Raw genomic sequence first — 27,154 nt, 5'->3', positions numbered from 1 at the left:
GAACACAAGGGGTGGAAGGAGGGCCTATGGGTGAGGCGGTATGAGACTCCGTACTTGTCTCTCCACAGACCCAACAAGGGGCACAGACCCAGCTGCCCTATCAGTGATGGAGTCACACGTCAGGTCTTTCTGTAGGTCAGTTCCACTCCCTGGGCAGCACATGCCTCTCCCAGCAAAGGACATTCATAGGTATGAGTCTTGTCCCACATCCAAAGTGACAGCCCCCTGAGAGCTCTGTCCCTCTGTACCGTGGCAACGCCTTCACCACAAACCTCTCAACAGAGGCTGACATTCTTCTAAGAAATTGAAAACTAAACGGACCTGTAATCCTTAGGAGAGCTGTCTTTTCGTCTGTGCTTTTCCTCGCATGTCCCTAGGTCTCTGCCAACTTAGAGACAACGTGTCACGTGATACCTTTTCAAATCGGGCTCCGGCTGTCGCTGCCTCTCCCTACCCACTGCCCATCTGCCTGATCTAGGGGCAGGGTGGAGGCCTGCCACAGAGAGCATCCAGTAAGAACTGAAATATGTGACTGGACTTGGTCCTAACAGAGGTGACTTTATTACCCTAAATGTCTTGGAATTCCTGTTGCCTCTGGCTCAAGAGGACTCCAGGCTCCTTCATTCCCGGACAGCCATCTGCAGCCAGCCTTGGCATCCTTTGGCAAGTGGCTGTGATGTGAGTCACGGGGGCAGTCTCCAGACAGGCTGACCGTGAGGTGGGCACAGAGGGATGGTCACTGAGCCCCCTGGGATTTGTGGTGGGGACTGAGGGCAGCATCCCAGGGAGGAGGGTGAACCCTGAGAGCACAGGTCAGGCCAGGCCAGACCTCAACAGAAGTGGCTCCGGTGCTGACTGCTGGGCAGGGCCCGTAATATCAAAACCAGACATTGCCTTAGGATGGAAAGAACATGCTGGGTTCTTTCTCACAATCCTTTTCATTTAGGTAAAGGAGCAATGAGGTACAGATGCATAATTCTTTCCCTTTGTGAAAGCCTTCTCTCATTCAATGAAGGAGCCCCAGGCATACTCTTATGCTGATTTATTAATGTCACAAACAAAGCAGACTTTATTTTTATTTGAACTGGCCAATGAAAATGTTCTATACAAGGCAAACACTTCATCATGAAAGTTTTAAGTTAAAAATAAATAAGTTCCAGCCTACATAGATCTCCAGCTGCCACATACAAATAGAGGATATCAGTTATAAAGTAAATAAGTTAAAATAAATAGCCATAGGATACTCCGATAGGTCCAGTGTAAACTACCTGTTTTCTCCCTACCTTTGTTCCGGGCCCCTTCACCCATACACTGTAAGATGATTACACAGTCCATTGAAAGAGCACTTGATGCCCAAATCTCCAAGTCATGTTCTGATGGGAGGACTGGGTGTTCGGAGTCTAAAACAATGGTTGAAGAGCAGAGGTCAGCAAGGTGAAAGCCCGGAAGCCCAGGCCCCTTATCCCCCATGCCTTCTTACATTTCACCTGGAGATGTGGAAGCAGGTAATTTAGAGATCAAAAAGCAACATGTGGTCACGGAGCAGCAGCATGTGAATTACAGTTGAGTCTGAGACCAGTGATGTGGCCCAGGTCTTCCTTGTAACCAAAAAATGGCCATTTCCAACCTGGTCTTAGACTAAAATTCACCATGGAGTCACTGGTTTTGTTAAGTGGGTTGGATTAATTTAAGCTTCTGAATTAGAAAACAAGGCTTCTGGGGGCAGAGTTGAGGCCACAGATGACAAATATGTGAGGCACATCCCACTAATCTGCTCCACAGGCAGGCATTACCAATTGATCGCTGCACTCCTTTATCTCAGATCCTAGCTCTTCTCTGTGTTCTGAATACTCTTGTATGAAGGAGTAGATATAACACAGGCATTGGAGCCTGACACCCACATGGGTTAGGTGCCTTCAGACTAATCATTTAACTACTTTAAAGCCGTGTCTATTACATGGGGAAGGCCACCTAACTCAGAGTTGACAGAAAGATCGGGATAATGTATGTAAAGTGCTCACTAACCCACCTGGCACATAGTAAGCATTTAATAGATGGTAACTATCATTATCATATTATGTTATCATTTTAAGGCTACTGATGTTGATATAGAATTGATGATGACATTTCCATTAAAAGAAGGAAAGCATAATATGATATATTATGAAACCATATGAATGGTTTACATCATTTATATCATGTACTGGTTCTAACTCTGTCAAATCGTTTCCTTAAAATGTTGCCCCCAGAGACATATTCCTACCCCTCAAAACCATCCTCAAATCAGTTACTAGAGTAGGCAAAGCAAGGAGTCTGGTGCAGAAGCTGAGGACCTGGTATCTAGTTCCACTACCAGGTATCTAGTCGCATAACCTCTTAAGGCCCTTAGCTTCCCCATCTGTAGATTGGGAATAATTGTGCTTTCTTTAACAGGAATTTTGTGAATGTAAGAGGTAATGGATGGGAGAGCATTTTCAAAAGTTAAAATAATTATACCCAAGCAAGGTATTATTAGTTCCACTAGACTGTGTCACTTCAGAAAATGTTAGCATTCAAAAATTTAAATCATGTTTTCCTATAGAAAAATCACATGTAAAAGAATACAGAGTTCATGCAATCATGCCAAATGTCATCAGAACTGATCTTGACGATACACTCAAATGAATATTAGAACTACTAAGTAAATATATATAGCACTTTGTCACTAAAAATCGTACCTCATCAAGATGAAACAAATATGGTGGCAGGAACAGTGAGAACCATTGTGCTTACAAGTGCCTGAAACATCAAATTCTTACATTTATACCGGAAATTAGAACGACTCACAAGGAAGACTGAGGAATTGCCTGCTTGCTTCCTTGGAGGTCTTTAAAATGGGTTGGGAAAGTTTGATTTTGGTGCCATTTTGCTTAAACATAGGGATATAAATTTGATGACCTCCCGAAGTCACTTTCAGACCAATGGCTTTATCGATTCTAAGAAGGAACAGTTTTCTTTTGCCTTCGAGGGAGGTTCCTTTCCTGTTTCCTGAGCCGGGGCGATTAGTTAGTACTGGAGGGTGATGTGCGTGGACCAGCTAGTAGCAGAGGTGAATGTCGCTCAGTTCCCATCTGGAAGTTTCCTCCCCTTGTGCAGTGAACTCGGGCCAGCGCAGGGCACCTGGGGAGGGTCACCTTTAGTCAGCCTCAAAGGCGCTGTTGGTAGCTCCCACGTATTCAGACTTCTTCTTGTGCCTGGTCCACATTTTCCGGAGGATGCTGGGGACACCGCAGGAAGCACTTCCTGTCAGCGGTAGGGAGGCTTCTGCTCCCTGAGGGAGGGTAGGATACTCTTCAGTCATCTTCTTGAGGTGCCTGGATCTACAGAAAATGCACAGGTGGGTGAGGAGGGCGGTCACTGTGCTGAGCCTGTCCTTCTTTAATTGCTGCCCTCGATAAGAGGAGCCAGAGCCCTCACTCCTCTGCTCATACATCCTGTGACCACGGTGGAGGGTCGCTGTTGGGGCCCACGCAGGAATGACACCCCATCCCCCTGCCCCAGGGAGGTCCTTGCATGGGGAGAGGGAAGCAGGTGGCCCTGAGCACACTGGCTCATGGATCCCAAGTTCTGGTCTTGTTCCAAACTCTACCCTTCCTCACCCCAACCCACCATCCCTCTACCTCTACACAAACGATCTTGCTGGAAAGAGCAGATGTCACAAAGCGTCAGCTATTGAAAGCCCATGAGCCCTGGGGCTGAATCCTGCTCCCCACTTACTGTGTGACCTCAGGCCAGTGATTTGACCTCAGCCAGCCTCAGTTTCCTCATGTGCGAAATGGGGATAATTTCATCTAACTCACGGGGCTTTTGTGAGGAGGAAAATAAGGTCACAAAGCATCTGGCACATGGTCCACGTCAATAAATGTTCATTTTTCTCACTTGCTCTCCTTCAGTGAAAGAATGGCCTTCGTTTTCTTTTCAATAGCCAGGGTCCAGGAACAAATGGAAATGAGAACGTCTAAGCTTAGAGAGAAACGGGCCATTTAGAAGAACCCTTTGCGATGCAGCTGCGCGGATGGAAAGGGCGCCTCTCTTGAGGCACACGGTTCACGTCTGCTGGTTACTGCAGCAGGCAGCAGCAGCCATTGCTGCTCACAACAATTTGCTGCTATAAACTTAATACAATCGAAAAGATACTTTTCTCTAACTAGGTCCCAATACGTTGAGTGGCTTGGCTTTTATCATTCATTCTAGATGGCTTTCTTTCACCTAAAAGGGCTTCACACTGGTCTGTTCCTCCTCTAACTCCCTCAGCTTTCAAGGTGTGCATACCTTGGGTTGATATTGTAGGGCATGGCCCCTCATATGTGAGCATCTATTGCTTTCCCAGGCACGTGTCTTTCCGATTCCCAGACTGTAAGCTTCTTGAAAAATGATGCAACTGTTGGTGCTACGCTCTTCTCACATTATCTCATCCTATTCTCACAGTAATCTCTCAAGAGGTTATGAGCGTCCCCATTTTTTGGGTTTTGTTTTGTTTTTAAAGAAATGAGGACACGGAGGTCTGAACAACTTGCCTGAAGTCATAGCAAGTCAGCAGCGGTGCTGGGCATGCAGGCAGATCTGAGTCAAGAACCCACACCCTGCATCATCCCCGAAGCCACTTTTCTGCTCTCTCCAGGCTGGAAGATGATGATGGGGGCGTAAATGTACACACTGAGTTGAGTTTAAGACTCTTATTGCCATCTTCTTTGCGCCATGTTGAAGGCAGTGAGGGCCTTCCTGGGGGGCTTATCACTCCTGCTACTCTAGCTGCTGTTTCTGGGTCAGAGTTAATAGTAACGTGCTGGTTATAAATTTGGTTTGAAACATTTGTATTTTGTGTACTTTCTACCTGGGCAGGGGCCCTTAATCTAATTCGTGAGGCATTTCTGACACCAGCATGCCTTCAGGAGGCTCTGCATATGGCCTGTGATTACATTTGTCTAATTAACCAAAACCCCTCCCTCTTTAGACTTCTCCTAGTCTAAAGAGTGGGGTTAATGAAGTGGAAACCATCAAAAACACTTCGGCTTAATCCTAGGGGAAAAGTTGATGTGGCGACAGAAACCCGGGATTAGTGCCCTCATTAGAAGGTAATTTACAGCTGGCAGGGATTCTCTTTTAGCTTCTTGAGGGTCTGACAGCCGGCCACCTGTTACTCTTTGGCCCAGGAGCAGGACAGGAGCGGGTGGGGAACCCTGAGGCAGCCAGGCTGGAGGCACAGCACTTACCCTCTGGTCAGAACAGCTCCGTTCTCCGAGCCCAGAGCTGCCACCTCCAGGACGGCAGGAGCTTTCACTGAGATCCGGGCCACCGGAGGCATCTAGGTTGTGAGAAGGGAGTGTGAGGATGGCACCATGTCCCCAACTCCGGCAGTGGCTGGAGCCATTGGAAAGGGCATCAGCTAAACTGAACTACCATCAATCCAGGGCAATGGTCCTCATACCGCCACGGGCACCAGGTGCCCCCGGGAGGGCTTGTTAACGCAATGCTGGGCCCGCCCCAGCTTCTGATTCAGTAGGTCTCATGTAGGCCCGAGAATCTGCATTTGTAACAAGTTCCCAAGTGCTCTAGTCCCAGGGCCCCCACTTTGAGAACCACCTACCTAGAGAAACTTGAAAGCAAGCAACTCAATCTGGCAAGGCCTCTGTCCCCCTTGCACCCCTACGGTCTGTGTCCACTTTGTTGTCAAATCCTGCAGGTTCTGTAAGATCAGTGTCACCCTCTCCCTTTTCTCTGCTGCAGCCTCAGGACCAGTCACTTGGGACAGGACCTCCTTTTTTTCCCACAAGACCTGCCACACACCTTGGGCCCCTCCTGGATTCACTCACCCAGCTTTTCCTTCATTCTCTGGATCAAGCCTCATCTCTGCCTACCCTTCAAAGACCACTTCCTCCAGGAAGCCTCCCCTCAGGCTGGTGCCCCAGCTGATTTCTCTCTGTCTCCTGCATCCCCACAGCACTGAGTCCTTAATGTGATATGTTTTGGCATCCCACCAATTCTCTCTTTACGGTTGTCTACTTGTTTCTTATGCCGGTGCAGTCTCCCCAGGAATGGCATGCGAACGACAGGGTCTGGGGCTTACCCTTTGGCGGCCCTCCTCAGCTCTCCTTAAAGGAGGTGGTGAGTGCTCAAGAAACATGTGCTGCATTGAAAAATCACTGGTAGCCCAAGCAGGGCTAGGTCCCCAGTTCGTTCAGTCAGCGGACCTCCGCTTTGCACCCCCACCCCACGCCCCGGGGAAGGCTTAAGATCACCACATTCCTAAAACTGCTGGGAAATTCCAGGTTGAGGACATCAGGAGTCACTGCCCCTTCTCTCCCGCAAGGGCCAAAGGTTGTGGGGAGAGTCACTGTGCCACCTTGTGGCCTCTCGGGAGCTGTCCCTCCCCATCGTGCCAGCAGCCCAGAAACATGCTTCTTCCTGGGCCGTCCACCATCCTGTTTGCCCCAGCGCATGTTAGCGTCAAAATCAGATTTAGCTGTTCGAGCTCTGAATTGCTCTCCGCCCTGGGATGGGGGCTCCAATGAGCTGCAGGACCCCAGCCCTACCATCTCAGACCCAGAGGAAAGGGTCAGTCATGCTGCCGCTCTGTCCTCTGCACTACTGTCGCCCCCTCCTTTGTGACCACCTCCCCATCACCACCCTGTCCCATCCCACCTCGCTCTGGCCTCCCAGCTGCAGCTTCCTCTCTGCCAAGGACACTGAGTCCAGCCCAGGGGCTGGGGGCAAGTAATCCAAGGCAGTGAGCTGCCCTCTCCCCTTAGCCTTGGGCTCAGCTGAGGGCAGCAGTTCGAGCTGTCACAGCCTGACCACCTTCACTCTGTGGTAACGGCCCAGCCATCCTCAGTTTCCCCTGGGTCCCAGGTTGGGACAGGGGGCCCTTGATTGTCCCATCCCTGCCCTTTGTGTGGTTTTCCTAGTACAGGGATGACCTAAATGAAATAATTGGCTTCGATTTCCTGCCCAGACCAGGAGCAAAGCGCTCGCGTCTCTGTCCAGTTTGTTCCATAAGGACGAGCGGGTGACTCAGACACTCTCTCCAGTCTGTTCTAGTTCCGTGAATCTCGAGAGCTGATGCCCGCAGAGCCCAGGATGCCCGAGCTGACCTCACCTCCAGCCACCACTCCACCCCTTCTGTGCTAACCCAGGGGACACCCACATTCATGCCCAGAGGATGGTGAAGGAGATGTATTTTTTCAGGGTGACGCTGAGCTAGACCCAGACATGCACTACCCGATCCCCCTTCAGGGAAGGACAAGCCGCCTTGTCCTCCCCCTGGGGGAGGGCGGGGAGCAGCTGGCCCTCAGCTCCTTCAGGTGTCCTTGGCTACGGAGGGCCACCTCGCCCAAGGTCATGCTGTCCTGGGCAGCCTGCATGCCATGAAAGAGCGGGAAGAAAATATAAAGGATCGGTCAGCTGGGTCCAACTCGGGCAGCCCAGATGGACAATCCTTGCCCCAGAGCTCCCAGTGGGAGGTGGCTCAGCAGTTCCCTCTGAGGTGATGGTGTTTTGTGTTTCCACAGTGCTCGAGACCCTTGCATCTCTTTACCCCCGTAGCTGCCCCTGGGAATTGGTCAGACACCTCCACCTGGCAGGGGCCTGCCACAGACACTGCTTCTTTCCCCCCTGTTTGAGATGTCCGCTAGGTAATACCTTCCGTTTACCTAAGAGCTGAATTTCTGGCAAGAAAGAGAGAGGCGGCCAGTGGTGTGCCACCAGCTGGTAGGCTTTAGGAGCAAAGAACCCTCAGCTACACTTTTCTAATAATCCTCAGGCCTGGAACAAAGGACACTTTGTCTTCATGGCACAGACAGGACAAGAAGGTTAAAGCACAGCAGATACAGCTAACCAGGTTGATTTTACTTACCAAAGCTTTGCTATATGCTCGATTCCCACACAGATTTGCTGATTTGGGTTCAGAAGTCCCCACTGCAAAGTTGAACGGAGGGGACGTTACTCAGTGGTAGTCTGGGTTCCAGCTTCCCCGGGTTCTGCATCAATTATCCCTTAGCTAATCAATCACAAGCCAGGAATATTCTAACGGCCTTTGTACTGAGCAGCAAAATCACGCCCTAGGGTTGGGCAATGGGACAACTGTCCAGTGGGTCACCTGCACCCCTGGCCCTCTTGGGGAGGTTAGAACTAAGGTCTAATAAGATCACGTGTGTGGAGGTGTTCAGTACGAGGTCTGCCTGCAGTAGGGGACTCAGAGAATGTGCCCTTAGCTCCTCCTTTCTTCCTAAAGCGCCAGATCACAAGAGGTTATCAGGAGTTAAGTCTTTATAGCTGGGATCAGTCCTTTAACCTGCTGCTCCTGGACACGCCTCTGTGAAAATGAGCTCAAAGTCCTGCCTGCTGTGGGAAGTAAGCCTCATAATGTGGGAGTATTGGAGGTTATCAGAGTCCTGAGGCACTGGCATGAGATGTATGTGAGAACCTTCTTTCTATGCCTTTATTTGAGGCTCGACCCGCTGCTGGGAATCCAGATGTTGAGGTAGCTGGTGATGGGCGGGGGTGGGGTGGAGTGGGGCTCCACTGAAGGCTGGCCTTCAGTCGAGTCCCTCCTGGGGCAGATGTTCCTGGAGGAGCCCCATGCTATCAGACTACAGTGTAGAGAAATACCAGCCCCCCACCCCGAGGAAAACATCTCAAGGCCAATAAAATGAAGTTACAGGCTACCAAGATCAGACCACGGTGTGCCGTGCTCTGGCGTAAGTGACGACAGTAGCTTATATTTTTGAGCATTTACTGTGTCAGTTGCTGTGCCGAGTGTAAGACTCATAAACATTGTCTCATTTAATCCTCACCACAACCCTCACAGGTAGACGTCATAATAGATGAGGAAACAGAGGCTTTAGAGATGCACGGCAGTTACGATGAAGCTGGGTGAGGAAGATCTAGGGAATGGTAAGCTGACCTCTTTGGTGGTCTTGCAAGGCTGGGAAAACTTGACCGAGGGACCCCCTAACCCATTCTGGGAGGAGTTTGCTAGGTGGGGAGACCCAGGGAGGGCAATCCACAGAGAGAACGTGTCGGGGAAGGTCCGGAATATAATGAGTGGTAACAATTACACCACAGCTCAGGGCTGTTCTGTGCATGGATTGGCAGGGATAAGAGTGTCACAGGAGGTGGCCCTGGAGAGGTGAGCAGAGGACTGGGTCCTGGAGAACCTTGGGCGTGGTCTGGAGGGCATCTGGGGGTGGAGAGGACACAGTGTTTAAAGCAGAGGGATGGCAGAGGCAGCTGCTGCTTTAGGCTACCCTCTGGTAGCCTGTGGGGCAAGAAGGACTGGTAGCTGACGACCAGGCTTGGCGGCTACACACAAGGGATGAAGGGAGTCTGACCCGGTAGCCTGAGGTTGGTACCAAGGAGAGATGAGACATACGGAGGAACTGACACTGTCAGTGGTTAGTGTGTGGAGCGGGGGTGGGGAGGACAAGGGGGTATTGGGATAAACATCCCAGCGGCTTGCTGGAAAGATGGATAGTGGCACCAGCTGAGAAAGCAAGAGAGGTTTGAAGGTGGAAGATGAATTCCATTTGAACAAGTTGATTTTGAGATGCCCCAAGGACATCCTAGTGGAGACATTCCACCGGCCCAGGAGGTGGGTGTCCCCTTTTCCGGGCCCTTGAGGTTCACCTGCTCAAGACTTCAGAGTCCCCACTCTTTCCAAGGTTCCTCAGAGCATATTTCTCCCACGTGAGAAGGCTACAGCACCCAGGAGCCTTCTCCTTTAGCTCAGAAAAGAAACACGTCTCCAGATTTGAGATCCCTGGAGACACATATCCTTCTGACTGGAGGATGGAAAACTCGTGCCCAAGGCCGGTGCCCAGCCTTTCCTGTGGGTCTGGCTTTGACTCAGAAACCCTCCCTCCCTCTCATCCCCTCTGGAATCTGTCAGATTGTGGGAGCTGAAGGAACTGAATCGATGCCCAGCTCAATCTTTTTTTTAAAAAACCTGACTAGCACATTCCCTGCGTGAGCTGACTGTCATATGTCGGGCAGAGTCTCTCCATTTCATAACTTGCTGTTCTCCCCTTCAGTTTAAGCTTCCACAAGCTACTTAGGGAGGAAAGTAGCCCCTAAAACCAGACAGCTGGAAAGACATTATTTTCTGGGGGAAAGATGCAATTAGCTGGCAAATCGGGAGACATGAGATTTAATCTTAGTTCTGCTGCTGATGAGCAGTGCACTTTGGGTAAGTCAGTTTCCATGGTTTTGGTTTCCTCTTCTGTAGATCGGCAGGGGGCGCTTGCAGAGATCAGTGGGCCTCCACCTTCAGGGAGGTGGAAAGTCACCCTGGGAGCAGGCTTGTTAAAACAGATTGCTGGGCCCTACCCCAGAATTTGATTAAATAGGTCTTGGGTGGGATCCCAAATTTGCATTTCCAGCAAGTTCCCAGGTGGTTCTGCTGCTCCAGGGATGCCACCTGGAGAACCACCCATTAGATCTTCCCTAAATCCTTGCTAATCAGTATGTTGTCCTTGGACCAACATCATCAGCATCATCTGGAAGATTATTAGAAACAAAATCTGGGGCCCTACTTGGTCCTACTGAATTAGACTCTGCATAAAAACGAGATTCCCAGGTGATTCTTCTGCACATTAAAATTTGAGAAACATGGCTCTAAATTCATTTTGTGATTTTGTAGAGAAGATATTCTTTTTCTTTCTACGCACAGGCAACCACCACCCACCCACCCACTTATATATAGACAGAGGGAAAAAAATTATCTTCTCAATTTGCAAGGCACATTGTGGTTTCCCTAAGGCTTTCATTCTCCATAAAAATGTGTATATGTAATCCCTTAACTAGAGAATATAGCTTGACTTATGGGTTCTTACACGTAGGATCTTAAAAACAGGATCAGGGTGTTAGTGACCAAAGAAACCTTAGAGATCCAATCTAACATCTATGAGGGAGGAAAGAGAGGAGATGGATGGATAAAGAGAGACACTCAATGGAGTCTACTTTCAGTTCTTCTGACATACAAAACTGTTGACACCCAACAGCTTTGAAAAGGATGTCCTAGACTTTTTGTGTATTTCTGGAGTTAAAAGTAGGAATAACTTGAGGCTGTGGGCATAACAGAAATAACCTAAACCAGGAGTTAAAGGCTAAATACGATCACAGACTTCAGCAGGCTAGACACAGATTCCTGTTTAACTGCTTGGGGTGGGAGCCATTTTTCAAAATAGTGTGGAAGGTAAGACTCTAATGCTTCCAGCTTTCAAAACAAATGTGTCTCTAAATTCTTTTTATAAATTGTTGAAATAGTTTAAGGCGTTCAAATTTAAAATGGTGGGATTTTAAGATGGCAGCTGATGAAGAGCCTGTGTAATCACACACACACACACACACACACACACACACACACACACACCCTGTAAAATAACGTAAGCTTCCTTCGCTTCATGAGTCATGTGTACACTGGTTTCCTCTCCCCCCAGCGTCTAATGATGTTTGCCTCTTCCTGAATCCCGCAGGACTGCCTGTGGAGCTAGGCGGTAGATGAGAGCATCTTTGCTCATCATGCAGACCCAGCAGCGAGTGTTTTAAGGTAGAAGGAGTTTTGTGGTACTGCAGTGGGGGAGGGGGGGCCGAGCAGGTGCATTCAGAGCAGGACCGGCATGCACTGGGGAAGGCGGCGGCCCCACGTGCAGGTGCTCCGCCCACCGGGCGTGATGGAGGACGCCAGGGAGGATCACGACGTGGCTAGAGCACGCACAAGCCAGTTCGCGGACACCGCGGCAGCTGCTCTAAGTGGACCACTGCCCCCCAGGGAGGTTCCGGGGACCCGGGCCGTGACGCACGTACCGGGCCTGGCGGGGGTCTTGGCGGGGTGGGCGCCCTGCGACCGTGCGTTCTGGAAGCAGCTCGACCTGCGGGCCTCGCCGTCGCGGTGGTCGGTGCGGTGCTGCAGCAGCTCCAGGGGCCGGGACGTGTAGAGGTCGGACTCGATCACCACCTGCGGGGGGGAGGAAGGACCGTCAGCTTGTTCCTCCCCTAGAATCTCAGCCTCCACAGCCGAGGCCAGGACTGCAGCTTTGCGGACAGACCTCGTGCTGACACGGAGCCTTCCTGACTCCAGCCATTGCTGGGAGCAGCGAGGAAAACTGGCGAGACTGGCCTGAAACGGCGAAGTGTTGTGTTTAACTTCAGCATGTCCAGTGGCACCATGGTGCAGGAAAATGAGGTTTCTGGGGGCTCCTCACCAGCCGTCCCTCACAGAGTCAGAAGCCTGGGCCCTCAGGCCTCAGACTGGGGCCAGTTAACTGCCCCAGGGCTGGACATAGTTTGACAATAGAACAGGCTATTTGAAATGAGGACAAGCCCTGGAAATCGGGCTCTTACAGTCCTTGCAGCTCAGTGGGCGCCCTTGTTCACGTAGAGGACAGCTTTCTGGATGCTCCAGCGGAGGAGAGACCTAGGCAGAGGGCTCGGGGCCCAGCTGATTCCCAGGTTGTAAAAAGAAAGAACCTGCTGGCCAGAGAAAGCAGGCACGGCTCCTGGACGCTCACGTTTCCTCTACTTTGCAGAGTGCCTGTCAGTTGGAGCTGAGAGATGAGTTTCCATGACCTGTGGCTCGGTAAGTGGAAATTCTGGCAAGCCAGAACGCAGCGCTACACGCTAAGGTGTTTTCAATAATGATCCCCTGCTGAATAGTGGTTTTGGGAAAGTACATGAAGAGGAATACCCCTTTTGTCAGGGCCCACTTGAAATGGGCCTTTAAAATTATAATAAAAATACTTAGATCATTGAAATAATTTAAATGTACAAATTTGAGGCAAATAGTACCATATTTTATCTTAATATCGGGGGTGACAAAGGGAATCTTAGCAATTTGGGGCACATATCGTGCATGTTTGAATGCAGAGCCACGACACTGGGGTCGCACATTCTGAATGTCTTCACTCCTTTGAAGCAGGTTAGAACTGCAGCTTCTCTGAGGTTTGTATTTACTCATTCTCTTGCTCACTCGTTCCTTCCTTCTACAGACATCTTGCGAGGGCACCTCTGTGCCAGATCCTGGCACTCAGTCTATCTGTGAGTGAGGTGGACCCATTTCAGCCTTTACAGTCGAGCCTTTGATGAATTCCCCATTGTCCAATGTCACAATTGTGGAGGAAGCTGAAGCAAATAAGACTGAATTTTTAAGTATTATAATAGGGTTATATTTCAGTTCAGTGGAGAAAAATTGGACCTTTAATAAATATTGTTGGAATAAATGTCAGGCCACTGGGGGAAACGGATCCATGTCCACACTTCTCATACGAAAATGAATACCAGACAGACCAAAGATGCATGTTAAAAACCAACCAAACAAACAAACAACAGCAGACACTAGAATAGAATATGGCTCAATATAACATTTGTTACATAAATAGGGAATTATCGCTATGTACATAAAACTCTTACAAATCAATAAAGAGGAAAAAAAATAGAAAAATGGGGCCAAAACCAGCTGACAATTGACATGCAAACGGCCGGTTAACGTGAAAGGTGCTGAACAAGGATAATTAAATGCAAATTAAAACAAAGTTGTTTTTTGTCCTGTCAGATTGTCAGTGATGAAGATAAATTTCCATCTGGGGTCATGCGAACCTGAGTTCAAACCCCAGTTTTGGTACTTCGAGGCTATGTGGAAAGGGGTCATGCTCTTGACCACCCTTGCTGTACTGGGGCGGAGTCACTGCTGGTCATTCGCAGAGATTTCAGGAACACAGCAGGTTCTCTTTCCCTGTGCCACCTGTTTACCTACAGCATCAGGAAGCGGTCACGTCCGTTCCCAACAGAGGAAGGGGAGCTGTCACTCTTTGCTTCAGTTTATCACAAATAGTCCTTTGCTTAAAAAAGTAATATATCCCACATTTGGTCTTATCTGGCTTAGGAAATTAACTCTTCTCAGGCCCGTTTTAGGACCCAGACTCATTCATTCTTTGCCTTTGGAGAAAGATGATGATAATTAAGGATCATTTAGGATTAGTGCCCTTTCTTTTCTGGGCACTGCAGCATGTGGGATTTTTCCCCCAATAATTAAAAATATTTTTCCTCCAGCTTTACTGAGATATAAATTTCCACATATGATTGTATACGTTTAAGGAGTACAATGTGTTGATTTGATATGTTTGTAAATTGCAAAATGATTAGAAGGTGGTGCTTCTGTTGGTTTTCCAGCAAGCCTTCAGTGCAGGCTGGGGGCAGCACCCGTCTGCCTGACGCCAGCTCAGTGGGGGCTGTAAGGTGCAGTAGTGGGTGGTCTGGACTCACCACCCTGCACAGACATTCGCCTCAGCTTTTCCATTTCCTTCCCTCCTCTTAGCATTGCACTCTACCATGGTGTCGCCCAGAATGCTGGAATTTCCTAGATTAATGGTATTTTGGACACGTGTACCGTTTGGCCTCAGGGTTCCCCCTGGAATGTGGACCTCCAGGTCCAACGGGAGAGACCTGAGCCTCATTACTGACATTCAAGCCTTTGGCTGTCTACCTCTCATCACAGCTATTTCGAATTTTGTTTTCATTTTTTCAGCGTTCCTCTAATGAGTGAGGGCTGGTGTGTTTTCCGACCCATTTTGTAGAAGGAGGAAGTAAGGCAGGATGTGAAAGCCTGAGGAGTCCAGTGGGGAGGCCCAGCATTTCCTCCCCTGAAAAGGAAGCAAATATTTCCTTTTAGGAACAGGAAACTTCAGCCAGCCCTTCTCTGCATTGTGGGTGGGAGAAGGGAATGGGGAGGGAGAGAGTGGAGAGGCATTAGCTGCTCCGCCCCCTGTTGGATGTAGGTTTCCTGGGGTGGGAGTGAGGCTGGTTACTTCCCAGGTCCTGACTGAGGGCCCAGTGCCTCAGCAGGGTATCTTCTCGGCCCTGAAGGATGCCAGAGGAGAGGGCTCAGCTCGGAAGATTTCCCTTTCTTAGCTGGCCTCGTGCTTGCTTCTCATGCCCCACAATTGCGGAGGCTCTGAGAGGGCTCAGGGCAGTGCATCAGGCCCACGCCAGGGAACAGACAGCTGGATGCATGGCTGTGGCCTCCTGAAAGCTTCCCGACAGCCTGGATTTTTTCTGGTCTGTAGGATACGGTCCGGGCTGGATACTGCAGCTGGTCTTAGAACAAACTGGTCTGAGCACAGGCTCTTTAGCACCCTGAGTACAAGGGTGAGATTGGGGAATGGGGAAGGGGTGAAGGGGAGACGTGTTTAATGTTGGATTTCCCTTTCCAAGTTCAACGAATTGCCTGCTGAAAGTAGGGGCTGTACTTGTGTAACAGATTCACTGTGATAAATTGATGCTTCCCTGCTGGGTTCAGATCAGAGACCTAGGGGGCTGGCAGGGAGTTAGAAAGACGGGTGAGACCTAGGTGTCATAATGTTGGTTGACGGCATCCAGAGTAAAGTTCTAGCCCAACTCCCTAATTTTACACACAGGGAAACTGAGGCCAGAGGAAGCCGGGTGTCTTCAAGGTCACAGAGCTGTAAGGGGCGGGACCTGAACAAGGATCATGGTTTCATAACTTCTAAGGAAGTGCTCTTTGTAAGACCCATGGAAGTGCTGCCATCCAGGTAAGAATTTTCAAGTGCAATCGATTGCTCAGTGCATTTTGAAAAATCAGATCACCAGATGGAAAAATCAGATCACCGCTCCTCCACAAGGTTGAAATCTGGGAAGAATGTGACATTTGCACTCCCATTCCTTCATCTTTCCTGATGATGGCACTGCTGCTTATTTGGAAGGGGCTGTGAATCTCAGTGGTAATGGCTCCATTGCACCGGAAGCCCTAACTAACCCACGCTTTGGTGTAAATTTATTCCTTTAAGCTACTCTTACGATGTCTGCGGCATCAGGATGATAGTAAAATTGCTTAAGAATCAGAGGGGATGGGGAGAAAAAGACTAGTGAAACCATCTAGAGAAGGAACACTGGGTGGCTGTAGAAGAACATGTAACTTACGAGGGGTCCAGAGAGAGAGGAAATGGCCGCGCTAAGGACGATTCGGAGAGGAAAGAGATACTTGTAAAGGAAGGAACCTCACATTCGTATGGTAGCCCAAGGGGTGAGAAGAGAGACAAATAAGAATTTCGGGACAAAGTCCTAAATATTGGTACATTAGAGCAGCTGCAAAATATGAACGATTTTCTCGGGAACTCAAAAGGGGAGCCAAGAGCCAGTTGGATTAAAAAAGAAAAGGTCAGAGATAGTTCTTTCTTTTTTGGGACTCAGTTCCCCCGTCTTAGGTAGACTAAGACCTTTCCTGTCTTTTCTAATTTGAATGTTCTGTGCAGCTGGGTCTGAGTTTTATGAGCAAAGGATGAGTCATGCTGTTAGGGGAAGTTAGAAATTCAGAGGAGAGCTCAAAGGCCAGAGCATTATTAAGCTGTCTTACCTGGAGGAAGAATGCATATTTGAAGACAAGCCCCTACCTTCTGTTTTTTCTTTTTTTTTCCATCGAAAGCAATTTTTATTTGTATTCATATACTTGACTCATTTTTTTTCCCCTTGGAGTAAAAATGTTTCAGGGAGGGAAGGAAAGTCATAAGCCATTCCCAGGAAAGCTGGGAGCTTGGTTCTGCAGAGCCTGGCTGAAGTCAATGGATACTCCAGGAGGCGGTGCCCCATGTTTTGGGGGCTTTGTGAAGCTCATGCCCCTGTGGCTTCACTTCCACCGTAGAGAGTTGTCTCCTTTGTTTGGGTTCTAAATCCCTTGAGAAATTTCTTCCCTAGCACCTTATTTATCTCCTAGAGAGTATGATTTAGTTTCCATTTTTAAGCTTTTGTAATCACAGTTCTGTCCTTATAAAGCCAGTAGGTATTGGTATAAGTGGTGATTCAGACAGAAACACTGTTTAAGGTTAGAAATTCAAGGCAAGAACTTGGTTGAAAACTAAATATTCCTAATTCCCAAAGGATCTTCCCAGAGTCATGAATGACTTGTGGCTCCTTCAAATCCAGAGTACAGATCTTCCTTGACTTACAGTGGGGTTGCATCCTGATAAATACCCCTAAAATATCATAAGTTGAAAATGCATTTTATACAGCTAACCTACCAAACGTCATAGCTTAGCTGAGCCTACCTTAAACGTGCTCAGAACACTTACATCAACCTATGGTTGGGCAAAATCTTCTCACACAGAGCCTATTTTATAATAGTGTTGAATATCTCATGTAATTGACTGAATACTGTACTGAAAGGGAGAAACAGAATGCTTGTCTGGGTCCAGGATGGTTCTAAGTGTATCCTTGTTTACCCTCGTGATCGTGTGGCTGGTGGGAGGCTGTGGCTTGCCGGGCTGCCCAGCATTACAAGAGAGTATGTTGTACCCCATATCACTAGCCTGGGGAAAGATCAAAATTCCAGATTCCAAGTATGGTCTCTGAATGCGTTTCGCTTTGGCATCATCGTAAAGACAAAATTCATGAAAGTCAGACTGTCGTAAGTCAGGGACCAACTGTATGCCAAACTCAAGTCTGTGCTCAAACTCCAAATTACCTACAAACAACCCCTCCCCTTCCCATTTTTGGTGACACCCACTGCTCCTTGAAAGTCAGCAGCGTTTTCCTTCTAGACTGTGTGCTGAAGTTTTTAGGGATCATGAGAAATACAAGAATTCCTTGCACTACAGCAAAGAACCCATTAAAAGCCCTTTCTTTCTTAGTATATAAATATTCTCAAAGTCATTTTTAAAAAAGGATAAACCACTGACAGAAAAATGAGCAAAAGACATGTCTTTTAACCCATGGGGAGAAAATATCAAAATCTATGAAAAGATGAAGAATGATATTAATTACTAAAGAAATGCAAATTAAAACAATGAGATGTTTTCACCTATCAGATTGTCAAAGATTAACAACATTTGATACCATATAGTGTTGGCTCAGGTGTTCTGGTAAAGGTAGTTTACAGCAGTTGCTGAGAATTTGGCAACAGCTATAAAATTTTTTCAATGCTCATATCCTTTGAGCATTTTCTTTCTTTTTTAAAATTGACATATAACGTTGTGTACGTTTAAGTATAAGGTGTTGATTTGATGACCCAGCATTTTCATATCTATGAATTTATCCTCGAAAACATTTGCATAAGAACATAAAAAATACGTTCAAGAATATTTCTTGTGGCATTGTTTAACTGGAGAAAATGGGGAAACCCCATTTATTGATGATTTGGTTAAATAATCTAGAAAACATCAGATTTGGTTTGGGTAAAAAATTATAGTACATTCATTCATACAATGGCATACTATGCAACCTCTAAAAAGAATGGGGAAGATCTGTAGGTATTAATTGGCATGTAAAGATGCTCAAAATTTATATAGTGAAAAAAGCAAATTGCAAAACAGCATGTTATGGAGCAATAAAGCGTGATAATTATACATTGTTATATGAGAAATTTTCATTAAAAAAAACTCCAGTGCTTATTGAATGTTCAGTATGTATCAGGCTCTGGACTAAGCAGTTTACATGTATTAAATCATTTGCTCCTTCCTGTGGTTATTGGGATGTGCTCTCTCACTCTCCCCATTTTTTTTTTTTTTTTTTTTTTTTTTTGCAGTACGCGGGCCTCTCACTGTCGCGGCCTCTCCCGTTGGGGAGCACAGGCTCCGGACGCGCAGGCTCAGCGGCCATGGCTCACGGGCCCAGCCGCTCCGCGGCACGTGGGATCTTCCCGGACCGGGACAGGAACCCGTGTCCCCTGCATCGGCAGGCGGACTCTCAACCACTGTGCCACCAGGGAAGCCCTCACTCTCCCCATTTTAATGTTAAGCAAGTCAAGTCCTGGAACGGTTAGGCAACGTGCCCAAGGTCATATAGCTAGAAATGGATAGAACTGGGATTTAAAAGTGGGAAATGGAAGAAACCAGGCAGTTTGACTCTAGTCTGCATACCTAACCACTATGTTCTATAGCTTCTCAGGATTTTCTGATATCATAGTTTACATCGTTTTAGTATTTGAAGTTTAGTAATGGGCCCATCCTGTTTTGGGAATTTAAAAAGTAATAAATGTATATAAAACAACAAAGACTAAAACCAATCTCATTCCCAGGACACTTAAAAATTTTTTTTAAATGGAGAATAGGATTTTAAAAATTGAGATACTTAGAAAATCAAAATAGTGTTCTACAAAAACAATTGTGATGGAAACTCCAGTATAACCAGGAGGGAACAATTAGCAATTAAAATAAAACTTTTAAAGTGCAAAGATGTATTGACAGCTTATGTATAAAGAAATCTGTAAGTAAAATGAGAAATTCACAGGCTCTAAAGACATGTAAACTAATTTTAAGGTAATGCATGTGCTTATTAAAGAAGCAAAAAATAATACAAAGAAATGAAAGCCAGTGCTGGTGGGGCTGGAGGGAAATGGAAAAGCATTGTTGGAAGCCTAGCAGTTGTCCAGAATTCTGGGTAGTATGTGACGAAACTAGAAGCAGAAGCCATCTTTTACAGATCACTGTTCTGGGCTTCCCTGGTGGCGCAGTGGTTGAGAGTCCGCCTGCCGATGCAGGGGACACGGGTTCCTGTCCCGGTCCGGGAAGATCCCACATGCCGCGGAGCGGCTGGGCCCATGAGCCATGGCCGCTGAGCCTGCGCTTCCGGAGCCTGTGCCCCACAACGGGAGGGGCCACAACAGTGAGAGGACCGCGTGCCACAAAAAAAAAAAAAAAAAAAATCACTGTTCTATTCTCCACTCTAGCACAGGGGTAGGAATGCAGATGATGGATGGATGGATGGATGAAACTGTTCTTATCCTTTTACTTGTTAATTCCACTTTGAGGCCTATGCACATAGGATTAATCCAGAAAACAGTATTTTGTACAAATTCATTGCACTGCTATTTATAATAGTGAAAAAGTGGAACATTGCAAATGCCAACAATAGAACACCCAAGTCAGGGATGCTCTACCTACACTATGGATTCTGTTTAAGGAAAAAAATGTGTATATAAAATGAAAATTATTCTCTGTGGGGAAAATGACAGAAGGGGGTCCAGTGCAGGACTGTTTATTGTCTGGTTGACATTTGTCAGTTGTTTTGGTTAAGTGGAGGATGGAGAATGCAACAGCAACATGGGCTACGGAAAACTTTTCCAGGCCGTGGAGAGTGTGGATGTAGGGGGGAGGTGGGGAGTGAAGAAGCTAGACACTGCTTTTTTAATGAAAGTCAACGAAAGGTATCAAAACTGAAGTTTTCTTACATTCTTGGTTAAGAGATGTTGAGAGCTCTTGACTCTTCTTCTGGCTGGACTGGGCACTGCAAAGAGAGAGAAAGGAATGGTTTTAGAGAACACCTGTGAGACTGATGTAGCTACAGTAGCAATACGGAGAGGGTTTGCACCTGGAGTGGGACAGGGCCCAGAGGAGGGGGGTTGGGAAGAAGAGGTGGGTGCAATTGCAATGTTATTATTTTATTTTATTTTTTTAATAGATCTTTATTGGAGTGTAATTGCTTCACAATACTGTGTTAGTTGTGTTAGTTGATGTTGCACAACAAAGCAAATCAGCCACATGCATACGCAGGTCCCCATATCCCCTCCCTCTTGAGCCTCCCTCACACCCTCCCTATCCCACCCCCCTAGGTGGTCGCAAAGCACTGAGCTGATCTCCCTGTGCTATGCGGCTGCTTCCCACTACCTAGCTATTTTACATTTGGTAGTGTATATATGTCCATGCCACTCTCTCACTTCGCCCCAGCTTCCCGTCCCACCCATGTCCTCAAGTCCATTTTCTATGTCTACCTCTTTATTCCTGCCCTGCAACTAGGTTCATCAGTACCTTTTTTTTTAGATTCCATATATATGTGTTAGCATATGGTATTTGTTTTTCTCTTTCTGACTGACTTCACTCTGTATGACAGACTCTAGGTCCATCCACCTCACTACAAATAACTCAATTTCGTTTCTTTTTATGCTGAGTAATAGTCCATTGTATATATGGTGCCACATCTTCTTTATCCATTCATCTGTCGATGGACACTTAAGTTGCTTCCATGTCCTGGCTATTGTAAATAGAGCTGCAATGAACATTGTGGTACATGACTCTTTCTGAATTATGGTTTTCTCAGGGTATATGCCCAGTAGTGGGATTGCTGGGTCATATGGTAGTTCTATTTTTAGTTTTTTAAGGAACCTCCGTACTGGAGGTTTCCATAGTGGCTGTATCAATTTACATTCCCACCAACAGTGCAGGAGGGTTCCCTTTTCTCCACACCCTCTCCAGCATTTATTGTTTGTAGATTTTCCGATGATGCCCATTCTGACTGGCATGAGGTGATACCTCATTGTAGTTTTGATTTACATTTCTCTAATAATTAGTGATGTTGAGCATCTTTTCATGTGCCTCTTGGCCATCTGTGTATCTTCCTTGGTGAAATGTCTATTTAAGTCTTCCGCCTATTTTTTAACTGGTTTGTTTTTCTTTTTGGATATTGAGCTCCGTGAGCTGTTTGTATATTTTGGAGATTAATCCTTTGTTGTTTCATTTGCAAATATTTTCTCCCATTCTGAGGGTTGTCTTTTTGTCTTGTTTATGGTTTCCTTTGCTGTGCAAAATCTTTTATGTTTAATTAAGTCCCATTTGTTTATTTTTGTTTCCATTACTCTAGGAGGTGGGCAATTGCAATTTTAGATGTTACTTGGTCCAGTGCACCAAAGCTCATAGCAGCACTATTCATAATAGCTGAAAGGTGGAAACAACCCAAATGTCCATTAACAAATTAACGGACAAACTAAATGTGGTATAGACATACAATGGAATATCATTCAGCCTCAAAAAAGAATGACATTCTGAAACATGCTCTGACATGGATGAACCTTGAAAACATTAAGCTAAGTGAAATAAGCCCGATACAAAGGGACAAATATTGTATGAGTCTGCTTATATGAGATACCTCAACTAGTCAAATTCATAGAGACACAAAGTAGAACAGAGGTTACCAGGGGCTGGAAGAAGGAGGGAATGGGGAGTTGTTATTTAATGGGTACGGAGTGTCAGTTTGGGAAGATGAAGAAATTCAGGAAATGGATAGTGGTGATGGTTGCACAACCATATGAATGTACTTAATGCCACAGAACTGGACACTTAAATAGTTAAATGGTAAATTTTATTTACCACAGTAAATAAAAATAAAAAAAAACTTGAAGAATCAATTAGCCATAAAAAAGTTACTTGGTTGGGAAAAAGGTGTGCACTTTGTTGAAAGTGGAGACACCCAGACATCTCTTTTGCACATTGATGCTAAAGTGATTTACTTGGAAATGAAATCCCACCCTGCCACTGCCCTGCCTAGAATGGAAATGACTTCTTGTCACATCTCAGATTAGTGTTCAGGTGAGAGCCGTGTTATTTTCTGCAGAGCGCCTGCTGCCGTGAAGCCAGGCGAGCAGAGGGCTGGTTAAGAGCCAGGGCTCCAGACTCTTTTCACTTGGGTGTAAATCCCAACTTGACCACTTGCCAGTTGTGTGACTTGGGCGAATGACTCATCCTTGCTAAGCTTCACTTTCCTCTCTGGTAAAACTCGCACCTACCTCAGAGGGCTGCGGTGAGAATTAAATAGTCTAATCTTTATCAAGCCCTTGGCCCGGTGCCTGGCAAAGAGGGAGTTCCCAGGAATTAGTGGTTATTGATATTAGTTATTAGTAACTATCAATTAGTTATTATTGATACAATTCTTCTCTTTCTCTGCAAGGTGAGGGCAGGTGGAAGGAAGAGGTGATAACTTCTAGAGACTGTAGCCTCTGTCAGGAGTTCTCTTTCTGGAGTTTTCTCCATTTCCTCCTGCTGTTCCCTGGCTCCCCTTGCCAACCCTGCCACATTGTTGTTTATCCCCAGGAGAATTATTTTGAATGCTGTTCACCCTAGAATTAAACCCACTGGTGAGCTTCAGGAAATGACTTCTGGTATAACTTCTCGGTAAAACCACAGATTTTATCTTTTATATTTACTGTGAATTGTGCCTATGAAATCTTTCCCTTAAAGGGCTCTCCTTCTCTCTAGGAAGTAAAAATACACACTTGTCCTCAGTTACAGACTTGATCTATGTCTTGTGCCTTAAAATACTTAAGAAACACCATAACACTTGCTGTTGCCATATTTTTTGTGAGCTTTAAGATGGCTCAGCTAAAAAAAGTACATAGATTTAGGTTGAACCCATTATATATGTATGTATGTATGTTGGAAAACAGGGATATAATACAACGATGGTAAATGTGATAATGGCTCGCATTGAGCTTTACTAGGTGACAACTTATTTCCTTCTCGCATTCACTCCTCACAGCAACTCTTTGGGGTCGGGTGTCTCCATTGACTCTATTTCTTAGGTAGATGCTGAGGGTTAGGGTCACGCAGTTGGTGGTGGAACAAGGCCTGCGCTCTTAAACACTAGGTTGCTGAACTTGTGCACAGGAACGTGTGGGAAAGGGCATACCTGGGAGGACTCTAACCCTTGTTAGAGAAAATCCAACCAGCCTATATTTCTGCAGGCAGGGAACATGGGGATGGAATGAAGAGTTACCAGTCTCTCTCATAAGCAGTGACTTAGGAAGACCTGGCCCCGTCTTCGCCCACTGAGAGCCTTATGCTTGATGCTCTGGAGGAGGCGAGATGAGGCACAACAAGGCGTAGGAAGAGGCGGACTTCTTCCACTTACAGTCTAAGATAAAACTGCGGATATTCCCTTTCTAGAGAACAGCTTCCTGAGCAGTGACATGTCCATGAATACTGATGACTGATTTGATCCCAGGAGGTGGCCATGAATAAAAATGGCAGAAAAGAAATATAAGATTGAATATTTATCTTTGACTAAACATATTCATTGCTCAAAATATGGAATAAAAATGGAAATCACTTTGTAAGTGATGTATTTAATGGTGCTTACTACCATGCCAGGTACTGTTCTAGATGCTTTATGTATTTTGTCTATATCTCATTTTTCCCCCCATAATAACCTTGGGAGGTAAGTTCTAGTTCTTCCTTTTTTATAAGAGTGGAAACTCAGGCCCAGAGAGGTTAAGTGCCTGTCCAAGGTCACACAGCGTATAAGTGGTGGTGGGTCTCTTGACTACTCTGCTAAGCAAATGGATTCAAAGGCCCTGTTTTGAATGATTTTCTTCAGGTGAAGTATGACATTGCTCCTGAATCGTATAATAAGTTTTGAATTTAATAGGACCATTCAGCTTTGATGTTTTTCTCCCTTAAATGTTTTTAAATGTAAAAAAATTATAGAACATAGACATTTTAAGATTTTCATATTTGCTTTCAATTTGTTTTCTTCTCATACAAGAGAAATAACAAATGAGAGGACAAGTTCTGGTCCCTTTTCTACTCTTCCCCAATTCTACTTTCCTCCCTCTCCAGGGCTACTATCATCACTAACTTTATCTGTGTCTTTCCAGCCTGTTTTTTATGCTTTTCTCTAGATATGTATCCATAAACAATATACAGTACTGTACAAATTTAATACTTTTTAGCCTGCTTTTTTTTTCTCTCAACATGGTGCTCTTGGGAGCTGTGTCCACACACATAGATCCAGTTCTTTTCCCTGTTGACTACTGTGGAGTATTCCAGAGTCTGATGACACCACATTTTACCCCTTCCCCTCTTCAAGGACATTCAAGTTGTTTTCAGTTTTGCCCTTGGAGACCCAGTGGCCCTGTAAGCATCCACGTATAACAGCATTTACAGGAGTGGAACTGTCGGGTCAGAGGGTCGGCTTTGACTTTTCAGGTACATTCCCGAGTCTCCAGAGGGTGTCCCAACTTCAGCACGTGGGCAGACTCCCAGCTTTTTCTTCTCTCCCTCTGACTGGCAATAGACGTCTAAAGCTTAATTTATGTTCTGCTGGCTTTCTTTTTGTGGCCAGGCTGAGTCTCTCCCTTCCCCCCAGGAGTGGCCATGTCGATGGCTGACATGGGAAGAAGAAAGGGGTTATTTGAACAGGGGGTCACAGCACCAGCAGACATCCGGCCCTCTTCATTCAGTCTGACAATGAGACCAGGGGCAAAGCCGGGGTCCCAGGCTCTCCCAGCAATACAGGGGCTGCAGGGAGAGCACAGGGGCGGCAGGAGAGAGGGCCCAGCTCTGCAGGGGGCAAGGGAACTATCCAGGGACACAGAGCCCTTCCCGGGCCTTGACACCATTCACCTCAGAGCAGCAGGACTTTTACAAAGTCACACTCTTTGGCGGTGCCAGTGCCAGGTTAAGTTTGGGAGCATGGCCCTGGGGTCTGTGCAGAGGCCAGCCTGGGTCAGGGCATTCTTGGACCACTTCATTGGACTTTAGGCCACTGCCAGAAATATGATCCCTCCTCATATTTCACGGCACAGTTAGAAATCATACTTCTGGGCCAGCTGCTTCTCATTTCAGAACCCACTTGCTCACTGGAGAGGAGGAAAGAATCTGTCTGCCCTGGGAATTTTGTTTTCATGTCTGTCTCCTAAAACAATGGCTTGCTGTCACTTTCGTTTGGCATACTGGGTTGCCAGTATCGAATTAAGTAAAACGAGGAGTAGTTAGCTGCCCTCATTTCCCCTTTGATGGACTGTTTCTCAATGATTGACGTTCATCCATATGCCTCCTTTTCAGAAACAGCCACAAACACGGTCAAAACAGAGAGACCATCCGACCTCAGAAACCTGGGGGTAAAAACCGTAATAAGGTAGCACATGACTGTCTTTGCTCTCCTGCTTAGCCTGCCACGTTAAGGAAACAGTCGAGGGCAATTTTACTCACCCTTGGAAGGAATCACGGTGGTGAAAACTTCTATATTTTCATCACTGCAGCTGTAAATCTGATGCATCGTTTCAGCCTTCTCTCCCCAAAAGTGCCTGGGAACCGGAGGCCTCTCTCTGAACCCCTAGTCGCGAGGTTTCCTAATCCAGTCTGGCTCGGGGATCATTGTGCCGGTCCACAAAAGACAGGCTGGTGCTGTGATCTCATCTCATTCCAGAGTCTTCACTGCAACATTTTCTAATCCCATCTGTCTTTTTTTTTTTTTTTTTTATGAATCCTATTATTGCGAACCTTTGATGGAGCCTGGAGGTTTCAGTCCCCTCGCGGCCAGGATGTATTTAACATTTTTATTTTGCCGTGTCTGCCGCAGTGAATTTGGAAGTCTTTTGTGAAGTGGTGATGAAGTGAAATCGCCTACTCGGGTAGCGCCAAGCGTGGCTGGAGGATTTTACCGAAAAGGAAACGTGAATTTTGGTACCAGCAACTCCCCTTTTCATTTCAGAGATGAAGAGGCTTTTTTATTTTTTCCCCTCCCTCCAGAACTGGCTATTCAGTAATCTGTCATGTGTTAATTTGGCTTCCTTGAAAGTTTCTATTTTAAACAAAAGGACTGTTCTTCCAGAGCGTTCTCGCCTCATGCCAGTACATGACAAGGCTGACATTTCTAGAGAGCTGTGTGTTTAGCATCTCCTTGTACGAGCCTGCAGGTGCTTGCAGGAATGGGGGTAACAAGCAGTGCCTGACGCTTGAGGTGCCCAGCTACAGGGAGATTGTATTTTTATTATCCTAAATGTCCTAATATATTGTATACTATCCTAAATATCCTACTGTCCTATATATATCCTATATATCCTATATTTTATCCTATATATTCTGTATACATACACAAAAAATAAGGTATTGTTGAAGCATAGGTGTATTATGTCAAACCCATGGCCTTTCATTACACCATTACAGATTTATTTCTTCATGTTGATAATGATGTAATATTTTAAAATTTTATTTTATTGAGGTATAGTTGATTTACTATGTGTTAATTTCTGCTGTACAGAAAAGTGATTCATTTATACATATATATGTTCTTTTTCATATTCTTTTCCATATGGTTTATCACAGGATATTGAAAATAGTTCCCTGTGCTTTACAGTAGGACCTTGTTGTTTATCCATTCTATATGTAATAGTTTGCATCTGCTAATCCCAAATTCCCAATCCATTCCGTCCCCACTTTCTCTCCCCCTTGGCAACCACAAGTCTGTTCTCTATGTCTGCAGGTCTGTTTCTGTTTTGTAGGTAAGTTCATTTGTGTCTTATTTTAGATTCCGCGTATAAGTGATATGGTATTTGTCTTTCTCTTTCTTACTTCACTTTATATGATAATCTCTACGTCCATCCATGTTGCTGCAAATTGCATTA

General features: G+C 46.2%; 1 protein-coding gene across 1 annotated transcript; it reads right to left on the bottom strand.

Moving 5' to 3' along the window:
• Window positions 1-3,175: 3,175 nt before the first annotated feature.
• On the bottom strand, window positions 3,176-25,806 carry VXN (vexin). The gene is made up of 6 exons (XM_032610451.1): window positions 25,740-25,806; window positions 20,210-20,265; window positions 11,842-11,992; window positions 7,892-7,953; window positions 5,253-5,344; window positions 3,176-3,359 (listed from the first exon to the last, which is right to left on the bottom strand). The coding sequence occupies exons 1-6, from the start codon at window positions 25,804-25,806 to the stop codon at window positions 3,176-3,178; spliced, it is 612 nt and encodes a 203-aa protein (XP_032466342.1).
• Window positions 25,807-27,154: the final 1,348 nt, after the last annotated feature.

The sequence above is a fragment of the Phocoena sinus genome, chromosome 17 (genome assembly GCF_008692025.1).
Source record: "Phocoena sinus isolate mPhoSin1 chromosome 17, mPhoSin1.pri, whole genome shotgun sequence".
Taxonomy (NCBI): domain Eukaryota; kingdom Metazoa; phylum Chordata; class Mammalia; order Artiodactyla; family Phocoenidae; genus Phocoena; species Phocoena sinus.
The sequence above is the reverse complement of the archived record's forward strand: the minus strand, read 5'-3'. Positions and strand labels throughout refer to the sequence as shown.

Excerpts from the sequence above, each read along its gene's own strand:
- VXN (XM_032610451.1), bottom strand. The coding sequence starts at position 25,806 with ATGCATCAGATTTACAGCTGCAGTGATGAAAATATAGAAGTTTTCACC. Across the intron at positions 11,993-20,209 it reads AACATCTCTTAACCAAGAAT|GTGGTGATCGAGTCCGACCT; the intron begins GTAAGAAAACTT and ends TCCCCCCCGCAG. Across the intron at positions 3,360-5,252 it reads GGAGCTGTTCTGACCAGAGG|ATCCAGGCACCTCAAGAAGA; the intron begins GTAAGTGCTGTG and ends CATTTTCTGTAG.